General features: G+C 44.5%; 1 protein-coding gene across 3 annotated transcripts; it reads right to left on the bottom strand.

Moving 5' to 3' along the window:
• Positions 1-8785: 8785 nt before the first annotated feature.
• LOC121074168 (zinc finger protein 239-like) lies at positions 8786-13651 on the bottom strand. Of its 3 annotated transcripts, none has more exons than XM_040565901.1 (2): positions 13433-13651; positions 8786-12987 (listed from the first exon to the last, which is right to left on the bottom strand). In XM_040565901.1, exon 2 carries the CDS (start codon positions 12974-12976, stop codon positions 11990-11992), a length of 987 nt encoding a protein of 328 aa, XP_040421835.1. In that variant the 5' UTR covers positions 12977-12987; positions 13433-13651; the 3' UTR covers positions 8786-11989. The 3 variants fall into 3 exon arrangements, with proteins under 3 accessions (XP_040421835.1, XP_040421824.1, XP_040421827.1); XM_040565890.1 differs by lacking the exon at positions 13433-13651 and adding an exon at positions 13086-13293; XM_040565893.1 differs by lacking the exon at positions 13433-13651 and adding an exon at positions 13086-13264 and having other exon boundaries at positions 8786-12990.
• Between the last annotated feature and the right edge of the window lie 10140 nt (positions 13652-23791).

Genomic DNA, 23791 nt, shown 5'->3' with positions numbered 1-23791 from the left:
TAGAAAAAATTTGTTGGGAAAGTTTACAGCTGAAAAGAGTTATATAGCTGAAAATATATTAGCCCAGGAAGAAATGTCAAGTTACTTGAAATTTCATTTTGGGAAGAAAAGAAAAGTCTTTGAAAAGTTCAGTCTTTGCAAAGACTGAACATTTCCATTTTTATTCAGAGATTATTTTCAAAATATTAATATTTTTTATTCAGGATAATTAAACATTTCTTAAATGTAAATAGAATTACAAAAATAGGTAGAAATAAAATTCGGAAGGAAATAAAATTATCTTGATCCAAGGCTATTTTTCATTTTACAGACAAGTTTGATTTTTCATTTCTGGTCTTCTTCTGGTTGAATGTTAAATTTCCCTTTGCAGGAGGTGGATGATGATGTAGCTTTTGACTAGTTTTCTGTGCAATACTGGAGAAGGCCACACGGGGGACAATGCCGCAAGGTAGCTGAGATTCTACAGAAACCGGTGTGATACAGATTGATTGCTACCTCTCATCAAAAAGATACAACATTTCTGAAAAAGCCTACACAAAAGTCTATATACAGGTGTAATTAATTCATTACACTTTAGTTTTGTTGGATGAGGGCTGAATTAGGTCCTCTGTAATAATTTCAGGTGAAATAAGTATCGAGAGAGTTAGCCCGCATACACATTAGAAGATAAAAAATACCTGTGTGAGTCAAAAAGTCCGACCCAACAAAGGGAAAATTCTTCTCCAACGCATCATTTTTACATGATTTCACATGAATGTGTGAAATAACTCATCTGACCTTGGCTATCTCTGAGAAAAGTCACAGGTCTCTGCAGTTTCTCTTAGACTAAAAAAAATGTACAGCTGCTGATCTGAGAGTCTCTGCAAGATAAGGGACTACTGGAAAAGACGGTGAGCACAACACTGTGCATACACAGATACAACAAGAAATGTGGCAGAGTAGTACCATGTATTTATGGCACCAGCCAATTTAATTATTATTATTTCTGTTTTATTTTACTTTTTGGAAGAGCAGACACAGCCACAGGCTAATAAGGTATGTTCTAGGTGTGAATCCTAATCATGATGATTTTATTTAAATGGACTTTGTCAATGATAAGATAAATCAAGAGTAATAACAGCATGGGATTTTATTAGACTTGGTGCATTATGCAGGAAAACATGCAGGATTCCATCAGACAGCCTGCTGATGCAGGTGAACTGCTGAACTGATGGATTCTCCCCAACAGCTTTATTAGCAATTGAACATTTCAGCCCTCTATGGGGGTGAATTAATGCACAAAACTTCTTCTGGCCTGAAAGGAGCTGTTGGCTGTTCCACCTTCGCCTGTCAGTCCACCTGTTGTCTTGGGGACCATATTTCTTCCCTCTCTTTTCAGTATGTGGGGCTGGGGCTCCACAAACACAAAGCCCTCTGCAACAAACTCAGTTTAAGAAGTTCACTTTTCCAGTTTCACCCTTTTCCTCACATTCCCCCAGACTCATGCCAGTGCCCTCTTAGATGCAGGCACCCAGCTGTCTGTGCAGCTGCCAGTCATAAACAGTCCCATGCTGAACAAGGGAGGGGAGGAACAGATGCTAACAATTTGTTGCTCAGAGGTAGGAGGGATCAGTTGGGGTCAGGTAAGGACAGAAAGCTCTTAAATTGGCTTGCTGCCATAGAGGCACACCTTCAGAAAAAAACAACTATGAAACAACAATGTGCATCGTATTTTCCCCTTTAATCTGATTTTATGTCTGCTAAAACTGTAATAAATCACCTAAACAGCACTCAGTGCCCTTTTGCATTGGTGCCTGCAACCACTCCATCCCCCAAACTATTGCCACGTCAGTTTTTTAACTTTGTCTTTGCTCTGGTTACCTCATCTATCCATGACTGACCTTTTGGCATGACGTTTTCACTTCTGATTCTGGACAACCAAGTCTTGTAAGAAGTCACCAATTGCCAAGTGAATAGCAGCATCCCTGGGTTCTCATCTACTGCTGTGCTCTCTCCAAGACCACTGTCCCAGGGAACAGGCTGGATCTCCAAACAGATAATGTACTGGTATTCCTCATAATTTTCTCAAAATTTTCTCTTAATTCCTCATAATTTTCTTTTCCTGAGAAACTTTTCTTTTGAAAGATGATTACTTGCAGATGGAAAGACGGGTTTTTACAAATCCTTTTTTACCGCTGTCTTCAAGCAAATGTTGCAGGAAGTCAGGTGTTTTGCTGAACCATCATTGCTGTAGCATTTCTTCTTCATCTGACAACACTGTATGCTATTTTGAGTGGAATCTAGGCAGAAGTCACTGTTCCACAATGTCCTTTCTGTATTTGTGCCTTTAGGTGGAGCAAAGTCTTCATTTGTCAATAACCACAATCACTCCTTGCCTGCAGCAGCAGCAGCTGCTGAGGCACCCTGTCATGTACCCTAGTAAGTGATTTTAACTGACTAAGTGGATTTTTTGTTTCTTAATAAGTCTCTAGATTGTTAAATGCATTTTCATCTTTAGATTTTGTTTCAGAATTATTATCTTTGACAGTGGTCAGTATTTAGCATGTGTGACCAGACATGTCATTTGACCACTTTATAATGTGTCAGCAGGATCTGGCCAACTAGAATTTAAGCCTTTTTGGTATACTGTGGATTTTGTGGATTAGATAGATTACTAACTAATGCTGCTACATCACCAGCACCAGCACCGGACCAGACCCTCTCGCAGCCAAGCCCTCCAGGAAGTGTTGGTGAGCCAGGTGACCACTGACCAGTGCTTCTTGTCTTTTCTCCCAGCCTTGCTCTGACTCTGGCTGGTGGGATGCTGCACCAGGCAGCTACCCCATCCTCTGCTCCTGCTTTCCCCACCTGCTCCGTGCCTCTGGGATTACCCTTCTCTGCTGCGGCATGTTACATACATGTAACATCCAGCCGCCTCCGACGAGAAAACAAACTTTCAGGTCAAGGCAGCAGCATGTGAGACAAAGCCACCCTGCCACAGCTCAGGGAGGATTTTTCTTCATCTATCCAATCTCGAAGTGTGTACCAGGTGGAGAAAGAAGCGGTCAGGACTACCCTGAGCCCCTGGGTACATGCAAGGAAACAACATTGTTTTGCAGAGGCAGGGAGCAGAGAAGATGCCACCTTTTTTTTTCTGCTGCAACACTCACAACATTGCAAAGTAAGCCTCGTGTTAATATGAAAGGAGGGTAGGTCATCTGTACAGCGTTTTCTAAACCCATTTTGCACAATTCTATATAACTACTCATGGCTGGAGTCCAGACAAAGTACTAAGATGGCAAGCTTTGATCTCTGCAAGACTTGACATTGAAGCACGCAGGCTAGGAAAACTGCAGGCAGGCAGGCAAGCCATAAGGAAACCTAGCTGCTAGCCATATCAGCAGACATTATAGGCTCCTTTCAATGAATCAATTCTCTTGATTCATTGGGAAAGCTGCAGCTAAAACCAGGCAAAATGCTAGTTCCCCTCTGCAGCACAGACTTGTGAATTTCCCTAGGCCTTGTTTCTTACAGAAGGAGCAAGACAGGTGGCTGTGGAGATGTTTTAATAACTGCTGCTGGGCATTTAAAGCAATTGTTCCTGGCTGTGGTTTCCTGTTTGGTACCAATGATGATTAAACTAGTCTAAGCCTCCCCTTCTCTCCCCTCAAATATTTTCCCTCTGTCCTACTGACACAGCTGTTTGTGTATCTGCACAGTGAATTGGATCAGGGGCTGACATGGCTAAAAATAACCAAGCATATTGTGGGGGACTATTACTCTTCAGCCGCTGACATTTTCCAATCTGCGTCATGATGTGGTTGCACATACAGCTGCCCTGGCACAGTCAGCGGAGCATGGGAATGCATGACCACAGGGGGCAATGGGAGAGGAGATGAGGGACCCTCAAACTGAAACCACTTTTGAAGGACGTACAGGTGGAGCCACTGCCTCAGTGGGAGGAGCAGGGTAAAACACCTACAGTACAGCTCTGCTCCTCAAAGATCCTTAGCAAGAGAGGAGCACTAATTCCAGCTGTGTAATATACATTCGGAAAATAAGATTCGTAAGTTGGTCCTCCTTCCCTGGAAATATTTTTTGTGTGCATTAAACAACAACAAAAACATGACAAAGGACAGCAGCTCTATTTAATGCTTTCTCTCTGCTTTCCTTTTGATTGTTGCTGCTCCACCAAGGCAGTTGTTTCATGATGTGGATTGCATGGTGGCAGTACCAACTTCAGGCACCACTGAGCTCTCTGGATGTTTATGACCACCATCCCCAGACTGCATTATTCCCTCACTTGTGCCAGCACTGCTGTTTGTGGAGCTGTACTGAGCCCCGGATCAGGGAAGCTGTCCAAGTTAAAAATAACCCAGCAAGTGACTGGGGATGGCGAAAGCTTCCATCGTCCAATGTAGTCTGCTGTAACAAGTCATCGAGAACTGAGCAGTTGCAGGAAGGCATGAAAGTGCAGCCTCAGAGATACTTATTTGCTACACGAAATGTCAGCTTTTCAGCCAGTTGAAGGAGCCTTGTGAATGAGGAGAGAGGAATCCCTTGGCCGTGTTCATATGTGACAAGAGAGCAAACCTCACCATGCACAGACACTAGCATAAAATCTCTTCACAGGAGCTTTACTTCAGCAGTCCTTGACATGATGGGTTTGCAGCAAAAGCTAATGATGGCATACTCTAAATTAATTGGTAGATGCATGTTTTTTATTCTGTGGATTAGGGAAGGGTTACCATGTTTTTTAAGTGCTGGAAGGACACTGCAGGTATGGGAGCTGTGCTAGCACCAAACAAGAATAAAAGAGTATTCTTCACAGATGCAAGCCTAATAGTTTAGTGTTACAGAGTGAAGTCTCAATCTTTTGATGTATTCCAGAAGAATACCTCTTCTTCTCAGCAATAGAAAAACAAAAGAGCTGCTGGGAAGTGCCAGCACCAGCCTATGTGGTCACAGCAGAAGTGATGTGATCTTCACCTACTTATATGCTTGGAGGGGAACATCTGTATTATTTATTCTCTTTTATTCCAGACCATATCTGGGTTTCTTCTGGCCTTTCTCTGCAGTTCATAGTTCAAGCCTCCTGGGATGAATATTTATAAATATCAGTCATTTCCTTTTTCTCCCCTCCTCCTTGGACTTGGCACTTCACTGAATCTCTTCCCAGGAATGCCCCTGCTGGGAGCTGGCTGGCTCAAGCACTGGTAGCAATGAAGGTGAAACCTTGAAAGCTTCAGAGCCTGAGGAATTTTTGGATCTTCTTGGGTTACACTTCCAGAGACAGGAATTCACCCATGCTTCACATGCGTTACTTGCTCTATGCACACTCAGATGGAAGGCGCAGTTGAAACCCACAGTTATATTAACGTTAGCAGCTACATCACATAGCACACACTCCTCCCCAGGATACTAGATTGTACATAGATGTACAGCTACATCACATATTACCCCCAATGAAAGCAAGTGACTGAGTTGCACTGAATGAGCTCACAGCAACCTCTGTGCTTAGAGTAAGCCTGAGATGCAACATCAATGTCCATTATGCTAAGTAACTGCTTAGATTTCAAGGGTACAGGACAAATACCATCATATTCTGCCATTTTCTTTCACATATCTAAGAATGTAAGGACTAGTGTTCAGTGATTTTAACTCTTATTTCTTTAGACACAAGAAAAATTGTTCTGTTCAACCCCACCACATTCCCATTGTGTTACTATTTCCCTTCTTGTGACAATTGTTAAAAAATCTCTTTTTGAACAAAGCAGCTTGTGTTTTCCAGTTTGACCCTAGGGTCACATAAGGTTTGATCATACGTCCAATGAATTCAGCAAATGCCTACAATCTCTCCAATGCATAGTATACATAAACTATGTTTTGCTTGGTATTTCTGCCTGCCTGAATGCATAGAGAGAAATGGAAGTTCAGCTGTTAAAGAAATCAGACAAGAAATGAAATCAGTGGCCCACCAAAGAGACGTCTTTTTAAACACAACAGCCAGGTGCAGAGCTGTGGGAAGCAATTTCTCAGTCCCTGTCCTAGTACCAAAGACCTTCTGTAATGGCTGGGAAAAGGCAGATCAAATGACACTGGTCTGTCAAAATCTCTGCCTTTCATAAAAGCAGGTGAGGTGCATGTTATATGTGCTTTTGGGTCATATGGGGTAAGTACAGAGAGGCTGCTCTTTTGTGAGGAATAATGACGCAGTAGGGACTGCCACAGAATCCTCCTCTGTGGTTCTCTGCTGAAAGACAGGAAAGTGCACCCTCCTGAACTACAGCTAGGTAGAATTTAGCAGTATTTCAGTGAAGGTCAGCTTGAGGTAGAGACAGAGAAGGTAGTTGCCCAAAGCAATATATGACCAGTAGCAGGGGAAAAAAAAAAAAAAAAAAAAAAAAAAGGAAGGTCCATCCATATATGAGGGAGCAATTGCCTGGGGGACTGGAGGATGGTGACTCTTCTCACATACAGCTGCTATCCTCTCCAAATTATCCTGTTTTCCCAGCAGTCTCAGGTGTAGAAAATCCAGCTCCTCAATCTTTCATCTTTCTTCCTAGCCGTCCATTCCATTTCAACTTCTAATCCTTTCCGTCATGTGGTGATGTGGTTCAACCCTTCACCCCTGAGAAAACAAGATGCTTAGAGACACCTTTACTTTGACTTTATTACTCTTCCTAGTAATGCCATGCCGTTAAAACGCTTACTCATGCCCAGGAAAGGGGCATAGGCAGATATGCTTGCATTATTACCAAAGAAACATTTCCTGAGGAAGCTTTGTCATCGATCAAAGCAACTGCATTTCCAAGCAGAAAAACCATTTTTGTTCACTCCTCCCATGGTCTACTGAGAGTTCTGTGAGCAGCTTTGTTCCTTCACAGGAAGGTCACTGTAGTCAATTCCTCTAGGCTGTGCAACCAAGCCAGGCAGGTTTGCGAACAGGATGGTAAAGTGCTAGAAATATTTTGAATTGCCTGTCCACGTGGCTGCTCAGGCAAGTTTCTTCTAAGCAGCACTGACCTTGACATCCAACTGAAGAACTGATCTAGCAGAAAAACATCTAGGCAATCAGATTCCCCACTGCTTATTATGCTTCTAGAGCATCAACAGCGCCAGCACAGAGTGGCCAGGAACACATGGCTGTCAGGGCAGGAGAGAACAGGAATGCGCTTTCAAGGAGCAGCTGCAAATAAGGTCTGCTTAAGAGTACTTATCAGACCTCAGCCTAAGGTACTAACAAACAAACCTGGGGGGGTTGTTTGTTTTGCTTACTAGTATGCCTAAAATAACAACTGTTGGTACTACTGGAGAAGATTCTGCCTACAGAGAGCAGAAACAGTATTTGATTACATGATGAATACAGAAAAAAAGTTTTAAGACACATACATGCTAGGCACAGTAATTATAACACGGGTAACGTGGTACAATAGAAAAAGTAACCAGTTAGGTCAGCCTGTGTTACCCTGAAATTGTAGTTAAATGTAAGAGATGAAACAGCATAACTTCATTTGAGATAACTTTTTATAAAAAAAAAACTTTTTGAGAATTAAAGTACAGCAGTAACAGCATCTTCAGCATGTTTTTTTCTTTATTATTCATTCTGATAGGAAATATTTCACATAAACCATTCCTTTTGAACTTATCCCCATATTTCTGATTCCTCCATAGCTAGCCTCAGGAAGAAAGGGGAAAATTTAGCTTCCCGTAAAAAGTCTGCTTTGTTCCTAGGCTCTCCTGCCTGTCATGTGAATAAGCATCCCAAACAGATCAGGTCTGTGAGAAGAGCAACCAGCTGCCAAGGTCTATTGAGACTGCAGAGCAGTGTTACGGAGAGTAAATACTCTTGGTAACACTGCATTTTCTGTGAACAAAGCCAGCAAGCACTTGAATGAGAAAAGGGAGGGGATGGTTGAGAGGTGGCCCAGCTGACTTATGAGATATATGAAGTTTAGGTTTGGCTTAGAAAGGCTAAAGGCCCTTCAGAACTTAGGGAGCCATAAGCAGCAAAGCCTCTTTTGGCCTCTGTTCTGCTCTACGTCCTAAAATATCCTCTGTTTACATTTTTTCAGAGATGGGAGCTCCTGCTACTGTCTCTGGTTGTATTCAGACCAGTGTTGCTGAGGCAAAGGGGAAAAAGGACCACAAAGAACAGGGCTTGGTGTACATGCAGTTTTGTTTGTTCAATACATCTAAAATTTGTTTTAGAGATTACACATTAAATACTTTTAAACGTTTATTAAACACACAAAACACACATCCTGTTCAAAATCAAAAGATATGTTTTTCCCTGTCATAAAAAAAATTAGCAAAGTGGAAGATATAAGAAGTTGTATTTCAGTCACCATTACATATACGTTGTTTGCAAGGAATAGGAAAACTGGATCCCATACAACTCAGGTGACAGAACTAGGGAGGTAATCTCCTTAGAGCTATGGCCAGCTCTGATAGAACCAGGTTCATCTAACAGCAGGTTGGTATGTTACTCCAGAATGAGGTTCTGCCACTTTCTCTTGTATAGGATGGTAAGCAGTATGTGCCACTCTCTGGCTTTTCAGATCCATGCAGATCTGATGAAAATGAAGACCAATTCCAAGAACACCCCTCACCTCTAGATTCTTATTTGCATTACACGGAAGCTCTGCTATGTAATAGTCATCCCTCTGTGAAGAATGACACATGTATTTCTAAATCTGGTCCTGCCAGGGGCCAAGAAACTGTGATGGTTGGGAGGTCACTCTGGGGAGAAAGAAAGAAAAAAAATAGAATAACAAAGAAAACCAGGGTGAAAATTTTTATTTCAGAGACATCATTCATCCATTTGTTTATCTTAGGTATTTCTAAAGTGCCATAATATCACCGTAGTATCTAAGCACCAACAGCACAACAGGAATTTACAGTATTCTACAGAGCTCCCTCAACTGGCAGCAGGACCTGGGCACCAGCTGGTGACTGTGGATCTGGGATGGAGTGTGCTAGGGATGGTCTGCTGAAATTATAGTAGCTAATTACCTTTTTCTTTTTTTTCCAGTAGACTCCAATTACGATCCTGAGGGAGGAGACACCTGTTAGAGAAGCCAGTGAGCTAGCTGCTGTGAAAGTAAACCTCCTGGTTCTTGACCTTTTGCACATGCCATACCTCTGTCCTCTGAATTTGGTCTGTGTGTTTGTGCTGCCCAGAAAGCAATTAAATTCCTGGAAGAGGAAGATACTCTCTAACTTTTGCAACAGCAAAGAAAGGGTGCTGCTCAGATTCTCCTCTCAAACTAGAGGTTCACAAACAGTAAAGGGCAGACCAGTGGGAGAAAGTGAATTATTTCTGCCAAGTGACACTGAACAGGGAAAACTAACAGTGGCTGTGGAACAGAACTCCAGAAATGTGCTTATACTGGTGAGCAATCCAGTCCTAGCCACTAAGACTACCGCACCAGCTATGTGCTGGGAACCCTAAGGTCACTTTGATTTGGCAGACAGTTTTAAGTAAGTTAATAATGATCTCATAAATAAATGTATATCAATCCTTTTAATTTATAGAACACTGTTAGGTACACACAGCACTTCACAAAGTGTGTAGAGGGAAAAGAAATGCTGTAAGGACTGCTGCGAAGGCATATTCGAGGGGCAGTTGGCTTCTCAAACCACAACCTTGATGAAAGGGTTTCCTTTTGAGTTGAGCTCAGCTATGTGCAGACGCAGGTTTGATTTCATTGATCTGCTACAGTGATTCCATTCAGATTCCCAAAAGAAAAGTCGCATTCGCAGGATGCCATTCCCTGTCAAAGAGGATTTCTCAGCCAGACAGATATTTGTAGGGCTGTAGATTTCTTTTACAAAAATTGAACTGGAATGAGACAAGTCCATACAAATTGATCAGTTCTACAACTAGACCGCAGCATGACCTTTGAATCCAGTTTAAAATGAGCCTACCAACTGAGAACTGTAGTATCCCTTCTGAAAATCTGCTAGCAAATAAAAATCTTGAAACTTCTGGAACCAACTAAATGACCATTAGTCACTTTTCACTTTCCAGAAGTCACTTTCCAAAAGCAGAACAAAAATCAGCAAGTCATTGGTTTGAAGCACTTCATAAAAAAAAAAAAAAAAAGTGCATTTGCAAATGCAGGCTTTGGTTCCTGTGTAAACAAAGCCCACTCCATTTCAGAAAGCTCCTCCTACTTCCCTGAGCAGCTGCACACAAAAGACATAAAGGTGCCTTTTTACTCTACGAGCTGCAAACGATTTCATGCTCTTCCTACAGTTTCTTTCTTTTAAACTGTATCAAAACATCATTTTATCAGCAGCTGAGTGTAAGGAAGTGGCTTGGGGTTTTCAAAGGATCCCTGTGAACCTTGTGCTACTTTGCAGAGCAGCAAGTTCTGGAGAGCAAGCCATTCACAAGCATCCCTGACCAACAGTTGCTCAGATCTATGGATCTCCTTAGCATCTTCATTTCCTTCATCTCTTCCCCACCATAGCCCCAGTCTTCTCACTGGCTTCAGTCTGCATTCCTTTTTCCAGAGATATAGCGAAGACACAGAGCCAGCTGCAGGACTAGTAAGGTATATGACAAAACCAGAAATCTTTTCTAAGCTCTAGCAGTATCAGTAAGACAGTCTAAAAATAAACAATGTAAAGTGTCGCACTGCAATTCCTTGTAGTTAGAACCATCACTGGGGTACATCCTACAACTGCCACTGATATGTACCTCTGTAAAATGAGGGGGTGAGCACTATTCTGAATGACATTTATAAGTCATTCTTTGCAACCATAAGGGCCACACATTTTTATATAAATAAAAGAACACTAGTGCATATCTTTTACACAAACACACAAAGTAATCAGTGTAAAACTGAATGTCCTGATATGAAAATTCAGATGTTTTGGTACAAAACCTATTTCTTACCACTTCTTATTGAGAAATGCTAGTAAATACAGTATGTTCAGTGTTTTGAGAAGTACTGATATGGCGTAGTGTCATACAGTTGGCCATTTTGACCACTGCCAATGTGTGTACATATGCGAATGCTCATATGTGAAGATACTTGATATAAAAGCTAGTTCATATATATATGAATATATACATATAGATGTTATTTATATGCACACACACTGGTCAAAATGGGACATGAGAAATACCTGAAGGGAATCAGGTCATTCTCATTTTCTTGTTCTGTCCCATTTTACAGCACAGCTTACACCAGCCCACTTGAACTGAACATGTGAATCTGAATTCTGCAGAACAAAAAGGGTATCGGTACAAACTCACAGGTGACCTCCATACACCTGTCAAGTTGTGTACCAAAGTCTTAGCAGCAGCAAGTACGATACTGATTTTTTTTAAAGCTTCTGGGTCTGATAGTTTTCTACATCAGTTACATCATGGTTTTGAGATTCCAGAATAAGACATGTCCCTACCATCCCAACAGCGTTTGCAGTAAACGTTCACAGGCATGCCTTCCTTCTCCGGGTATGTCTACACATTCTATACAGGTCACAAACATTTCAGCTGTGTGTGGAACAAAGCTCCTTAAGAAGACATTCAAGGACCTTATCTCCCACCTTGTTTCCCTTGATATGACCACATATGCATACATTGCACGATCAAGCAGCTTTTCCTCACATGACCTGACATTGCACATCCTCTCTGCAGGTTCTCAGACAGTTCTTACTGGGAGGTGGGAGAACACATTTGCACTTTGGCTGTATGATGGGTGGAATCCAACTCCAGCACTGGGGAAGGAGGATGGCAGGGCTTTGGGATGGAGAACCACCCACCACAACCACTGCTCAATCTCTGTCCATGCCTGAGGTGCTTTGGGAGAAGGAGGTGACTGAAAAGGGCAACCCAGGCCAAAAGCATTATTCCGGCCAGCTGCCTACAATTCAGAGGCCTTCATATAGTCACATGAGGCCCTTGTCTTCCCCCTTGTCCCTTAGGCACGTTTGGACAGGCCTGGATTATGAGTTGCATCTGAGATCATCCACAGACCACACCAAGTGATGCTGCCTACCACACATGCACCCGCTGGTGGGACACTAAGTAGGAGTTGCGACTAAAGCTCTTCCCGCAGTGGGAGCACTTAAAAGGTTTTTCCCCAGTGTGGGTACGACGGTGCCGGATGAGGGTAGAATTGTCACTAAAGCAGGTCCCACACTCAGCACACTTGTAGGGCTTCTCCCCAGTGTGGGTGCGACGGTGCTGGACAAGGTGCGAACGCTGGCTGAAACTCTTCCCACAGTCAGGACACAAGTAAGGCTTCTCACCCGTGTGGACACGACGGTGGATGACCAGCTTAGAGCTCTCACTGAAGCACTTGTTGCAGTCAGTACACTTGTAGGGCTTCTCACCCGTGTGGAGCCGCTGGTGGGCAATGAGGTTGGAGCTGTCGCTGAAGCGCTTCCCACACTGGGAGCACTTGTAGGGTTTTTCTCCTGTGTGAAAGTTGGCGTGGCGGAGCAGGCCTGAGTTCTGGTAGAAGTTCTTCCCACACTTGGCACACACGTAAGGCCTCTCGCCAGTGTGGTTGCGCTGGTGCTGCACCAGGTGGGTGCTCTGGCTGAAGCTCTTCCCGCAGTCCTTGCATTGGTACGGCCGCTCACCTGTGTGTACGCGCTGGTGCTGGATGAGGTGTGAGCGGCGGCTGAAGCTCTTCCCGCAGTCAGCACACACATATGGCTTCTCCCCAGTGTGGATCCTCTGGTGGCGGATCAGGTCTGAGCTGCGGTTGAAGCTCTGCCCGCACTCGATGCAGATGTATGGTTTCTCTCCCATGAATGCTCTCTGGTGCACCACGGTCTCCTTCCGCTTTCGGAAGCCCCAGCGAGGACTCTTCTCCGGCCTCGTCTCTGCAGAAAGGAGGTCTGGCCTCGGACAGGCTATCTCCTGGTGGCAGCCTGCAGGAGAAACTTCCCTCATGAAAAAGTCTGAAATGGCCCCACAGGGTTCGGCTGCCTCCGGACCATCCTGGTGGAGGTTCTCCTCATTCTCACTCATGCTCCCATCACCTGCTGGGCCAGAAGCAGACATCAGACACACAGCTGCCCCCCTGCACTGCCCAGCCCACACCTTTAACCCCCTCCCGCGTCCCCTCTTCCCCATCCACCTTCCCAATTCCATCCGTCCCCCAGAGCCGGGGGCTTCTCCCGGTGCCGGGCCGCAGCGGGGTCGGTGCAGGCGTGCCCACCTCCGTCCCGAGGGCTGGCATGGAGGGGGCAGCAGCGGGGTCGGGGCCATGCGGGGCGAGGAGGGGAGCGGGCAGCCGGGGCCCAGCCGCCGCCGGGAAGCTGAGCCCGGTCCCCGGCCGCCCGCCGTCCCCTCCTCCCCCCGCCCGGGGCCCGCCCGCATCCCCGCCCGCCCCGCCGCCACTTCCTGCGGCTCCCGGCAGGCGGCTGCCCGGCCTCGCCGCCCTGGGCCGGGCCGCACCCAGAGGGGCCCTGCCGCCCTCCTCACCGCGGCTCCGGCTGCGGGAGGGCCCCGGGGGCCGCTGCCTGGCCCGGCCCGGCCCGGCCCGCACGGCGGCGGCAGCCCCTCCTTCCCTGCCTTCTTCCCTCCCTCCGTCCGCAGCGGGGCGTTCCCCGGCGGCCTCCCCGCTGAAAGCGGGCCGGGAGCGGAGTCTCGCCGGCTGGGCGCAGCTTTGGGATCGTAAGGCGGGGGAAGTGAAAAGCAAAAAGCAGCGCGGTTACATGGGCAGTATCGAGCCGGCCTTGAGTTGGCAGTCCTCTCCTGCCCGTGCCGTGCAATTGCCAGCTCCTGTAACTGCACTCAGCAGCTTCTTGCCTTCTGCATACTTATTCTTTTTGTTACTCACCTATCTTTGTACTAAACCTTAATAAAGCCTTTGTGGATTTCCTTCCACTGCCAGATTTTCAGTTTTTCGTTTTGCTCTCACCTAATATTCCCCAGCATGTCTTTGTATCTATCTGTTTCTTCCCGCATATTTCTTTATTCCCAGATGTTCCTGACATGTTCCTATACTATTCATAGATGAGGAATGGGGGCTGTTTTGATTAAAGGAGACTCAGAGCACATGGGAAGTGAGCAGAAATATAAAATAATCACAATAGGTAAGGAGGAAGCTTGGATTTTCATGAGTGTTTCGTGCAGTTGAGGCACATCATCTGGAACTATTGAGTGAACCAAAATGAGAAGACATGCCTGTTTTCGGCTCTGGATGCAAAAGTTTGCAGAACCTGAACTGATGCTTGCCTCTGTATGCTCAAATACCTACATGAATATTCACGAAAAAAATTACTATGACTGATAAATTATTTGCATTAAATGCTGGTATATTCCACTGCTACTCAAAGGAGAAGAAACCAAAGACTTTTCTGTGCTTTTGTGCCCTTAAACAAGCTTACCAGAGTTTTTCCTTCTGTCGTGATACAGTGGGAATATAGTTCTGTTGTCCCTACCATTCTTGTTGAATTGTTTTCTGGTTTATTCCCAGTCACTTTTAAACAGCTCTTTTTAGTAATTGTTATGCAGACCCAATACTCAAGTTTTGTCTCATTGAGGTAATCGTCTTCTAATTAGCGACTGGAAGGGAGAAATTAAGGTGTGTGAACATGAAAATGTGCACGAGATGGAAAAAGGATCAGTGAGTTATGAACCTGCACAGTGCCAGTTAAAGTCAGCTGTAGGAGGAGAAAGTATTGCTAAAGACTTTTCACAGTGGCTGCGAGGGAACACAGCTTAAAATTCTGAAAAAATATAGTTTAATGGGGAAGTGGTAAAATGTGGTAGCAATTGTGTTCAGTGTGTCCTTCACACATTGGAGATCTGGTTCTTGGGATGTCTCCCTGGAAAATAGTCACACACAGGGAAATTAGAACCTGTGATCCAACTGCCAGTAAGCAGCTCTAGAAATACAGTACGGGGGGAGGTTACATGCATATTTACATGCCAATGTAAAAGCAGATGCTAAGGACAACATCAACATTACAAGAGGTGGAGGCACAAAGGAAGCCAGTATCAAAAAGGAAGAGGATCTACAGTTGCTCGGGAATGTTTTGTTGCTCAGAAGTGTGCTTGCAGTGGCATGGCTGAAGGAAATGGAAATGAAGCCAGTCGTTCACCTGGTGAGGAAAAGCTGGGAACATGGCCAGGAAGGCGTTATTAAAAGCTTTGAAACATAACAGTTACAGAGATCACCATCATCAGAATAACAGCAATAAAGGGCTGGAGAATGACAGCAGGATAGTTTGCTGTGAATAATTATAGTAGTTTAATTCATACTAAAATAATTTACAGTAACATTTTAATCGTAATTTAAATCACCAAATGAGCAAATTTGAATTAAGTAAGTGATGTTAATCCTATCTGGTAAGCATACGTTTTAAGGGTTTTCTTCCCTAAAGTAAGGATTCATTCTCATTGTTTGGTGACCATTGAGAAATATAAGATTAAGAGTAACCTTTACACCAAATACTTTTTTGTTGTTGTTAACGAGACTACACTACATATTGCAAATGATTGTATAAGTTAACATGCATTTATTAATTTAATACACATGAGTTTTCAGTGTCATTATTCTGTAAAATGTTGAATCAAACTTTCTATTTATTCATTAATACATTTGTTTATTCCAGACGATGTCTGTGGAATTGGAATTTCTGTGCAGATTACTCTGCATTTTTAAAAATAATTTGTAGTGTCAAGTGTACCAGGCTATGGTGATTTGCCATGGTTCTCGGTATGCGATTCATCACAGGGATTTGGCCATCAGCTGTGGCTGTCTAGGTCTCACAGTCGGAAGGATACTGGTCTTCAAACCAGTTTCCCTTTTTTCATTTGCATTAGTGCTGTTGATGGCAGGTTTCCTTCTGCCCACTGCTGTGCACTTGTCTGTATTGGAAGGCAAATTTTGGATCTGTTGCTACAAAAGACACACTAGCTGAGAAACCTCTATCCACCTTGTGATATTAGCCCGTTAAATCTGTTAAACAAACTCATGTGTTGAACACAGAATTTGTACCTCACACAGAGGAATAGGAACACTTGATCCTTACCATAAGGTGGAATGAAAATTGTATAATTTTATGATCAGTATCATCCCAAGCTGTTTGAAATATAAAGTGTCCCACACAGTGATAATGCTGCTACCTACAATCTTGATCGAATCTGTCTTATGCCTGGGTTCAGCTTTCACATCCATAGTTTAGCTGACACTGTTATGGACAGATGTGGCTAGTAATACTATCTAAATGATGTTGTAGGTGTCTGAAGTAGCTGAGGATGACAGAGTTAATTTTTGATTTCGCAGACAATGAACCCTTTGCACTGGATACATTAGGGTTGTTTTTTGTTGTTTTGTTTTCTTTTCTTTTTCAGTCCTTGTTCTTGTTCCATTCCAGTCTGCTCCTGGAATATGGACCAGTGGAATATTTATTGTGTGGAAGGTAAAATACTTCACAATCTTAGATGAGTTATATTCACACCTTCCCTGGGAGGTAAGAAAATGTGACTTTTTTACATGCCTGGCTGGGAAACAGTCTAAGGTCTAGCTGCATTGGTCAACAAGCGTCAGACATTTATATACCAGTGGCTCTGGCACTATCCAGCATATGCCAGGTATCACAGGGAAATGAACCTCACACCCCAGAGCCTGGAGGAAGGAACCACAAACACTTTGTAGATGTTAATATTCTTTTTAGTGTACCAATCTGTGCCTTTTCTATGTGTGAGATTTGTAGCATATATCAATAGAGCTGTAGTTCTGGAAAGCCAGTCCCAGAGAAGCAACACTGACATTTACCCATTAATGGGTAGTACTAAGTGCCTCAGCTGATTCCTTATCTAAACCATGAGTGCTAATGTAGCTAATGGGTGCTAATGGGTGCTAATGGGTGGTGTTGCTTATACATCTGCGATCAGGTCTGTGGGTTAAAATGTATTTGAATGTGACTACTGTGTGTTGTCACTTGGATTTCAGAGTCATAGAATCATTAAGGTTGGAAAAGACCTTCAAGGTCATTTGGTCCAACCATCCCCCCATCACCAATGTCACCCACTAAACCATGTCCGTAAGCACCACATCCAACCTTTCCTTGAACACTCCTAGGGACGGTGACTTCACCACTTCCGTGGGCAACCCGTTCCAATGCCTGACTGCTCTTTCTGAGAAGAAATGTCTCCTAATTTCTAACCTAAACCTCCCCTGGCACAATGTGAGGCCATTCCCTCTAGTCCTTTTGCTAGTTACCTGTGAGAAGAGAATGACCCCCAGCTCCCCACACCTTCCTTTGAGGTCGTTGGAGAGCAATAGGGTCTCCCCTGAGCCTCCTCTTCTCCAGAGTAAACAACCCCAGTTCTCTCAGCCGCTCCTCACAGGACTTGTGTTCCAGGCCCTTCACCAGCTTCATAGTCCTTCTCTGGACACACTCCAGGGCCTCGATGTCCTTCTTGTACTGAGGTGGAGGAGGAGGAGGTGGTGGTGGAAGAGGTGGAGGATGTGGTGGAGGAGGTCTTGGAGGAGGTGCTGGATGAGGTGGTGGAGTAGGTGGTTGTTCTGGAGGAGGCAATTGTGTAGGAGGAGTTGGTGATGGAGGACGTGGTGGAGGTGTTCCTGGTGAGGAGGAGGTGGTAGCGAAGGAGGTGGTGTTGGAGGAGGTGCTTTCCTACCCTGATTTAAGCACTGGCTTCTGAAATGTATAAACAGGTTCTTGCAATCTCCCAGACTATTTTTTTTTTGTGACAAAGAGGACTTCTGAGTGCAATGTTATGTCTTCAGGTCTTTATAAAGCTCCCTGTACACACTGAAAGGAGGGTATCTGCTGGTCAACTGCAGATGTGAGAACACAACAGACACAGGTGTGCCATGCTGGTGACAGAAGGAGAATTGTGGCTTTAGACTTGAGTGCTGAAATTCCTCAGCTTCCCATGTTTGTCACCATTCTTTTTAAAACATGAGTTTTACATGCTCGTCTTAAGTGAAAAGGAATTGGCAATTCATGCCCCAACAGCCTCGTTGGGGTCTCAGGTCCCTCACACAGGATGCTCCTACCTGCCCCTGCCTCAGGTACAAATGCTGGACTCCAAGACTGAAGCTGCACTGAGCCAATGCCCTGAGGGGCAGCGGAGAGATTTGAGGATTTCTGTGGCTTCACTTGTGGCAGAAGCTTTCTGGTCACCTTGCTCGGCCTGCCTCTGGCTAGGGCATGGTGGTAGCAATGATCTTGAGCCCAGAGATGTAAGGAGCAGTTGCCAGGGACCAGGTGTGCAAAGGTGGCTTCTCTGGGAGGGTCTGGTCATGAGCTCTGCCCACCCCTCATAGTTCTATTGCCATTTGTCTCCCAGCAGGACCATGGCACCGTGGGCCTGTAAGGCAGCAGTTGGCTGCTCCTAGGGTCTTCATGGCCCTCTGTGATGCATTACCTGTCCCCTGACTGTCTGGCTAGCGATTGTTAGCTCTTTTGCAACTGGCTTGTCATAAATAGTGGGTGTGTCTTCTCCTCCCTATATAAGGGCTGAAGGGGAACAGTGGGAGGCAGAGTGTTGGAGAGGGGAGATGGCAGATGGCACTTCAGCTGGTGGCGGTGGTGGTGGCAGCAGCAGAGGAGGAGGCGGCGGCGGTGGTGGAGGAGGAGAAGGAGGAGGTGGTGGTGGTGGTTGTGGAGGAGGAAGAGGAGGTGGAGGAGGTGGCGGTGGTGGTGGAGGAATCATAGAATCATTAAGGTTGGAAAAGACCTTCAAGGTCATTTGGTCCAACCATCCCCCCATCACCAATGTCACCCACTAAACCATGTCCGTAAGCACCACATCCAACCTTTCCTTGAACACTCCTAGGGACGGTGACTTCACCACTTCCGTGGGCAACCCGTTCCAATGCCTGACTGCTCTTTCTGAGAAGAAATGTCTCCTAATTTCTAACCTAAACCTCCCCTGGCACAATGTGAGGCCATTCCCTCTAGTCCTTTTGCTAGTTACCTGTGAGAAGAGAATGACCCCCAGCTCCCCACACCTTCCTTTGAGGTTGTTGGAGAGCAATAGGGTCTCCCCTGAGCCTCCTCTTCTCCAGAGTAAACAACCCCAGTTCTCTCAGCCGCTCCTCACAGGACTTGTGTTCCAGGCCCTTCACCAGCTTCATAGTCCTTCTCTGGACATGTTCCAGGGTTTTGATGTCTTTTTTGTACTGAGGGGCCCAAAACTGAATACAGTACTCAAGGTGGGGCCTCATCAGAGCAGAATACAAGGGGACGATCACCTCCCTGGTCCTTCTGGCTACGCCATTCCTGATAGAAGCCAGGATGCCATTGGCCTTCTTGGCCACCTGGGCACACTGCTGGCTCATGTTCAGGCAAGCACCAATCAGCATCCCCAGGTCCTTTTCCTCTGAACAGCTTTTGAGCCACTCTGCCCCAAGCCTGTATCGCTGCATGGAGTTGTTGTGGCCAAAGTGCAGGACCCGGCACTTAGCCATGGTGAACCTTATCCCATTGGTCTCTGCCCATCGACCCATCCTGTCCAGGTCTAAAACAAAAGGATACAAACACAAACCAAAAAGGTTAAAGATAACAAAAAATGTTTGTGTCTTCTGGCTTCATTGGAGAACCTGTGAGATTCATTAGGAGCTGAATCCTCCTCCCCCTTTTTATTGAATAAATAAAAAGAAGGAATAGGCGGTGAAAATTTGGTGAATTTTTGAGGTCTTGACAAGTTAGAGAGCTAGGCAGTCACCAACAATATGAAGTTGAACAAGAGCAAGTGGCTGATTCTGCACCTTGGTAGGGGCAACCCCAGCTACACATACAGACTGGGGGATGAGAGGCTGGAGAGCAGCCCCACAGAAAGGGATCCGGGGTTCTGGTCAACAACAAATTGAATATGAATCAACGGTGTGCCCTGGCAGTCAAAAGGGCCAACAGTATCCTGGAGCACAGCATTTCTAGCTGGTTGAGGGAAGTGATTGTCCTACTCTGCTCGGGGCTGATGGAGCCTCACCTTGAGTACTGAGGCACCACAGTATGAGAAGGACATAGAACTATTAGAATTTTATTAGAGAGTTTTTTTAGAGAGTTTTACCTTCACCAAAGTTGGTGAAGGGTCTAGAGGGCAGGAAGTATGAGGAGTGGCTGAGGTCCCTTGGTTTGTTCAGCCCATAGCACAGGAGGATGAGGGGGAGGCCTCATGGAGGCCTGCAGCTCCCTCACAAGGGGAGCTGAGGGGTAGGCGCCGAGCTCTGCTCTCTGGGGACAGCGACAGGACCCGAGGGAATGGCATGGAGCTGGTATAGGGGAGGGTCAGGCTGGGTGTTAGAGAAAGGTTCTGCACCCAGAGGGTGGTTGGGCACTGGGACAGGCTCCACACGGAAGTGGTCATGGCACTGAACCTGTTAGAGTTCAGGAAGCATTTGGACAACACTTTCGGACACATGGTCTGATTTTGGGGTGGTCCTGTTCAGACCCAGGAGTTGGACTCAATGATCCTTGTGGGTCCCTTCCAACTCAGGATAATATATTATTTCAATTAATTAATATATTAATTCTTTGATTAAATTGTTAAATTAGTTAATTATTTAGTTTTAATTATTTAATATGTTTTTAATTTAATTTTGTATTTTAATTCCTGAAAACCTATGAACTAGTGTCATACAGAGGAGTAGGAAAAAAAAAAAAAAGAAAAAAAAAAGGAGAAATTTCTATGTATGTTAGAATGAAGAAACTAATAAAGTAATATTGTTTCCACTTTTGCTATACAAAAAAGAAAGTGACACTTTTTCTGTCGGGTCTTCTACTTCAAAATTACAGAATGCATTTAGCTCAGTGCCTTTTTGTATTTTTAGGACCAAAAGGCAAAACAAATCTTGGGTAGGTCTGAAGGTAAACTGACAATGAAACCTTGGGAATGGAAGGCTTCGCTGAAAAATATAAGACAATAGAGAACACTAGAGAATACTTATACTGACATAGTCAGAGCATAATAACAGGGCTTGTGACACTGTTTTGAAAAAAGATGAGGACACAGCCATTTGTGTTTATATGCCATATGCAGTACATCAGTAACCATAGGTCCTGTAATAAACAGCATTAGACCAGGACCAAAATGCCTTGTGAATAGAAAATGTCAATCATGTTATAAATGTAACCGTGAATGGAGTTAAATCTGGTTGGCAGCAGGTCACAAGTGCTTAGTACTGGGGCCATTTTTTTGAAAATATTTTTATCAACTATTTTGATAAGGGGATCAAGTGCACACTGAGAAAGTTTGCAGATGACACCAAGTTGGGAACGTATGTTGATCTTCTTGAAGGTAGGAAGGCTCTGCAGAGGAATCTGGATAGGCTGTATCAATGGACCGCATCCAATTGCATAGCCTTCAGCAAGGCTAAATGCTGAGTTCTACACTTGAGTCACAACAACCCGACACAGCGACACAGGTTCGGGAAAGAGTGGCTGGAAAGTAGCCTGGCAGAAAAGGACCTGAGGGTGCTGTTTGAAAGCAAGATGAATATGAGCCAGGAAGGCCAATGGCATCCTGGCTTGTATGAGATATAGTGTGACTAGCAGGACTAGGGAAGTGATTGTCCCTCTGTACTCGGCACTGGTAAGATCACACTGCAAGTACTGTGTTCAGTTTTAGGCCCCTCATTACAAGGATACTGAGTTGTTCAAATGTGTTCAGAGAAGAGCAATGAATCTGGTAAAGGGACTAGAAAACAAGACACATGAGGAGTGGCTGAGGAAACTGGGGTTGTTTAGCCTAGAGGAAAGGAGGCTGAGGGGACACCTCATCAACTACCTGAAAGGAGGTTGTAGCAAGGTCAGTGTCAGTCTCTTTTCTCAGGTGAGAAGAGCCAGGACACGAGGAAATGGCTTCATGTTGTGCCAGGAGAGGTTTAGATTGGATATCAGGAAGAATTTCTTCAAGGAAAGGGTTGTCAGGCATTGAACAGGCTGCCTAGGGATGTGGTGCAGTAGCTATCTCTGGAGGTATTTAAGAGATGTGTGAATGTGGTGCTTAGGGGCATGGCTTAGTGGTAGACTAGGTAATGTTAGGTTGATGGTTGGACTTGTTGATCTTAAGAGTCTTTTTCAACCTAAATGATTCAATAAGAAACCTGCTGGAAGTGGAGGAACACCATCTCTGAGAAGAGTAGTAGAGGCCCACATCTGTTGTAGGACTCCTGCAGAAGAGTAATGAATTTTGACCTTTTGCATGTAGTTAATTCTAAGTACATGATCAGATGACTGTGAGGTTATGTGTGACTCTTTTAGTGAATTGAGCGTGTGTTGTTGGTTTTTTTTGCTTGTTTGTTTGAATTCAGACCTAAATCTGATGGATACAATCATAATATAACACTATGTTTTTTATTTGCAGTAATGAATGAAGATTCCCTTGACCACATTATTGCTCACTTAGTTGTGGAAAACTAAAAATAATTCTACATAGAAAGCTACAGTTAAAAGGAATCCATAAAATACCAAGAGAGGTTTACAGAAGAATACGGAGCAAGTTATCCTTGAAGCCATTAATAGGCACACAGTGGAGTGGTGATTTTGAACAGCCAGAATACATTTATCAAGGGCAAATCAAGGCCTGGCCAAGCCAGTTTCCTTCTGCAATGGGATGTCTGGTCTGGTGGGCAAGGGCTGAATAGCACTTGTTGTTTACTGTGACTTTAGCAAAACCTTTGACACAGCCTCCCTTAGTATACTGGTAACCACACTGGTGAGACGTGGGCTGGAAAAGCAAAATATAAGTTGTATAGAAAACTGGAAGACCTGAAGTTGTGATCAACAGTTCAAAACCCAGCTTGTGGCCAGCTGGTAGTGATGTTCCTTAGAGGTCAATACTGAAGGTGATACTGGTTAACGTATTCACTAAAGGTTTGGACAGTGGGCCTGGAAGTGTTCTCAGAAAGTTCATGTATGATACCAAACTGAGGAAAGGAGCAGTTCATATGCTGGAGAGCAGAATTGCTGAGGGGCTTTGAAAAGGATGGAGGAACAGGCTGATGCAAACTCATGAAGTATAACAAAGGCAAATGCAAAGCCCTGCATCTGGGATACAATAAATCTATGCAAGAGAATATACCAGGTGAGTCAGCTAGACAGAAAACAGCTTTGCAGAAAAGGACCTTTGGGTCCTGGTGGACAAACAGTGAGTTAAACATGAGGCACCATTGCACCTTTGAGCCTACAAGACTAACCACATATTGGCTATGGTTATAAAAGATCAGAAGGTCTAGAAAAGTGATTCTTTCCCTGTGTGCAACACTTGTTATGCTACATTTGGAGTATTGTGCTTGATTTGGAGCTCTCCAGAACAAGAAAGACATTGATAAACGGAATCAAGGTGAGTGGATGATGCACCTGATTGCTTTCACTAGCTACATAATGGGTACTTGGAGAGAAGACAACACCAGACTCTTCCCTCACAAAAGAATGAGAGGCAAGACGCAAGTTGTAGCAAAGGAGATTCCAATTATATATACATATACATACAAATGCATATATACATGTTATTCACTGTGGGAGCGGTCAGACAGACACTGGACCAAGTGCCAAGGGATGCTGTGGAACCTCCAACCAAAACTTGACTTGGCAAGACCTGAGCAACTTTACCAAACTTTGAAGTTATTCCTGCTTTTTGCACAGAGGCTTGGACCAGGTGAGCTCCAGAGGTTCTTTCCAACCTAAATTATGTTCCGATTCTAAGACTTTTCTCTAAGATTACTTTTTTTTTGGAAGGCATCCCAAACTTTCATGAGGCCAGCAGTTAAGACCCATCTATTTTAGGTTTCTCAGCTAGGCACAAGTCTGTCTCTTCAGTTTTCATTACAGTTATTAGATTTCTAAGTATATTATGTGT

This window comes from Cygnus olor, chromosome 1 (genome assembly GCF_009769625.2).
Source record: "Cygnus olor isolate bCygOlo1 chromosome 1, bCygOlo1.pri.v2, whole genome shotgun sequence".
Classification (NCBI taxonomy): domain Eukaryota; kingdom Metazoa; phylum Chordata; class Aves; order Anseriformes; family Anatidae; genus Cygnus; species Cygnus olor.
The sequence above is the reverse complement of the archived record's forward strand: the minus strand, read 5'-3'. Positions and strand labels throughout refer to the sequence as shown.

Coding starts and splice junctions, on each gene's coding strand:
- LOC121074168 (XM_040565901.1), bottom strand. CDS start 12,976: ATGAGTGAGAATGAGGAGAACCTCCACCAGGATGGTCCGGAGGCAGCC.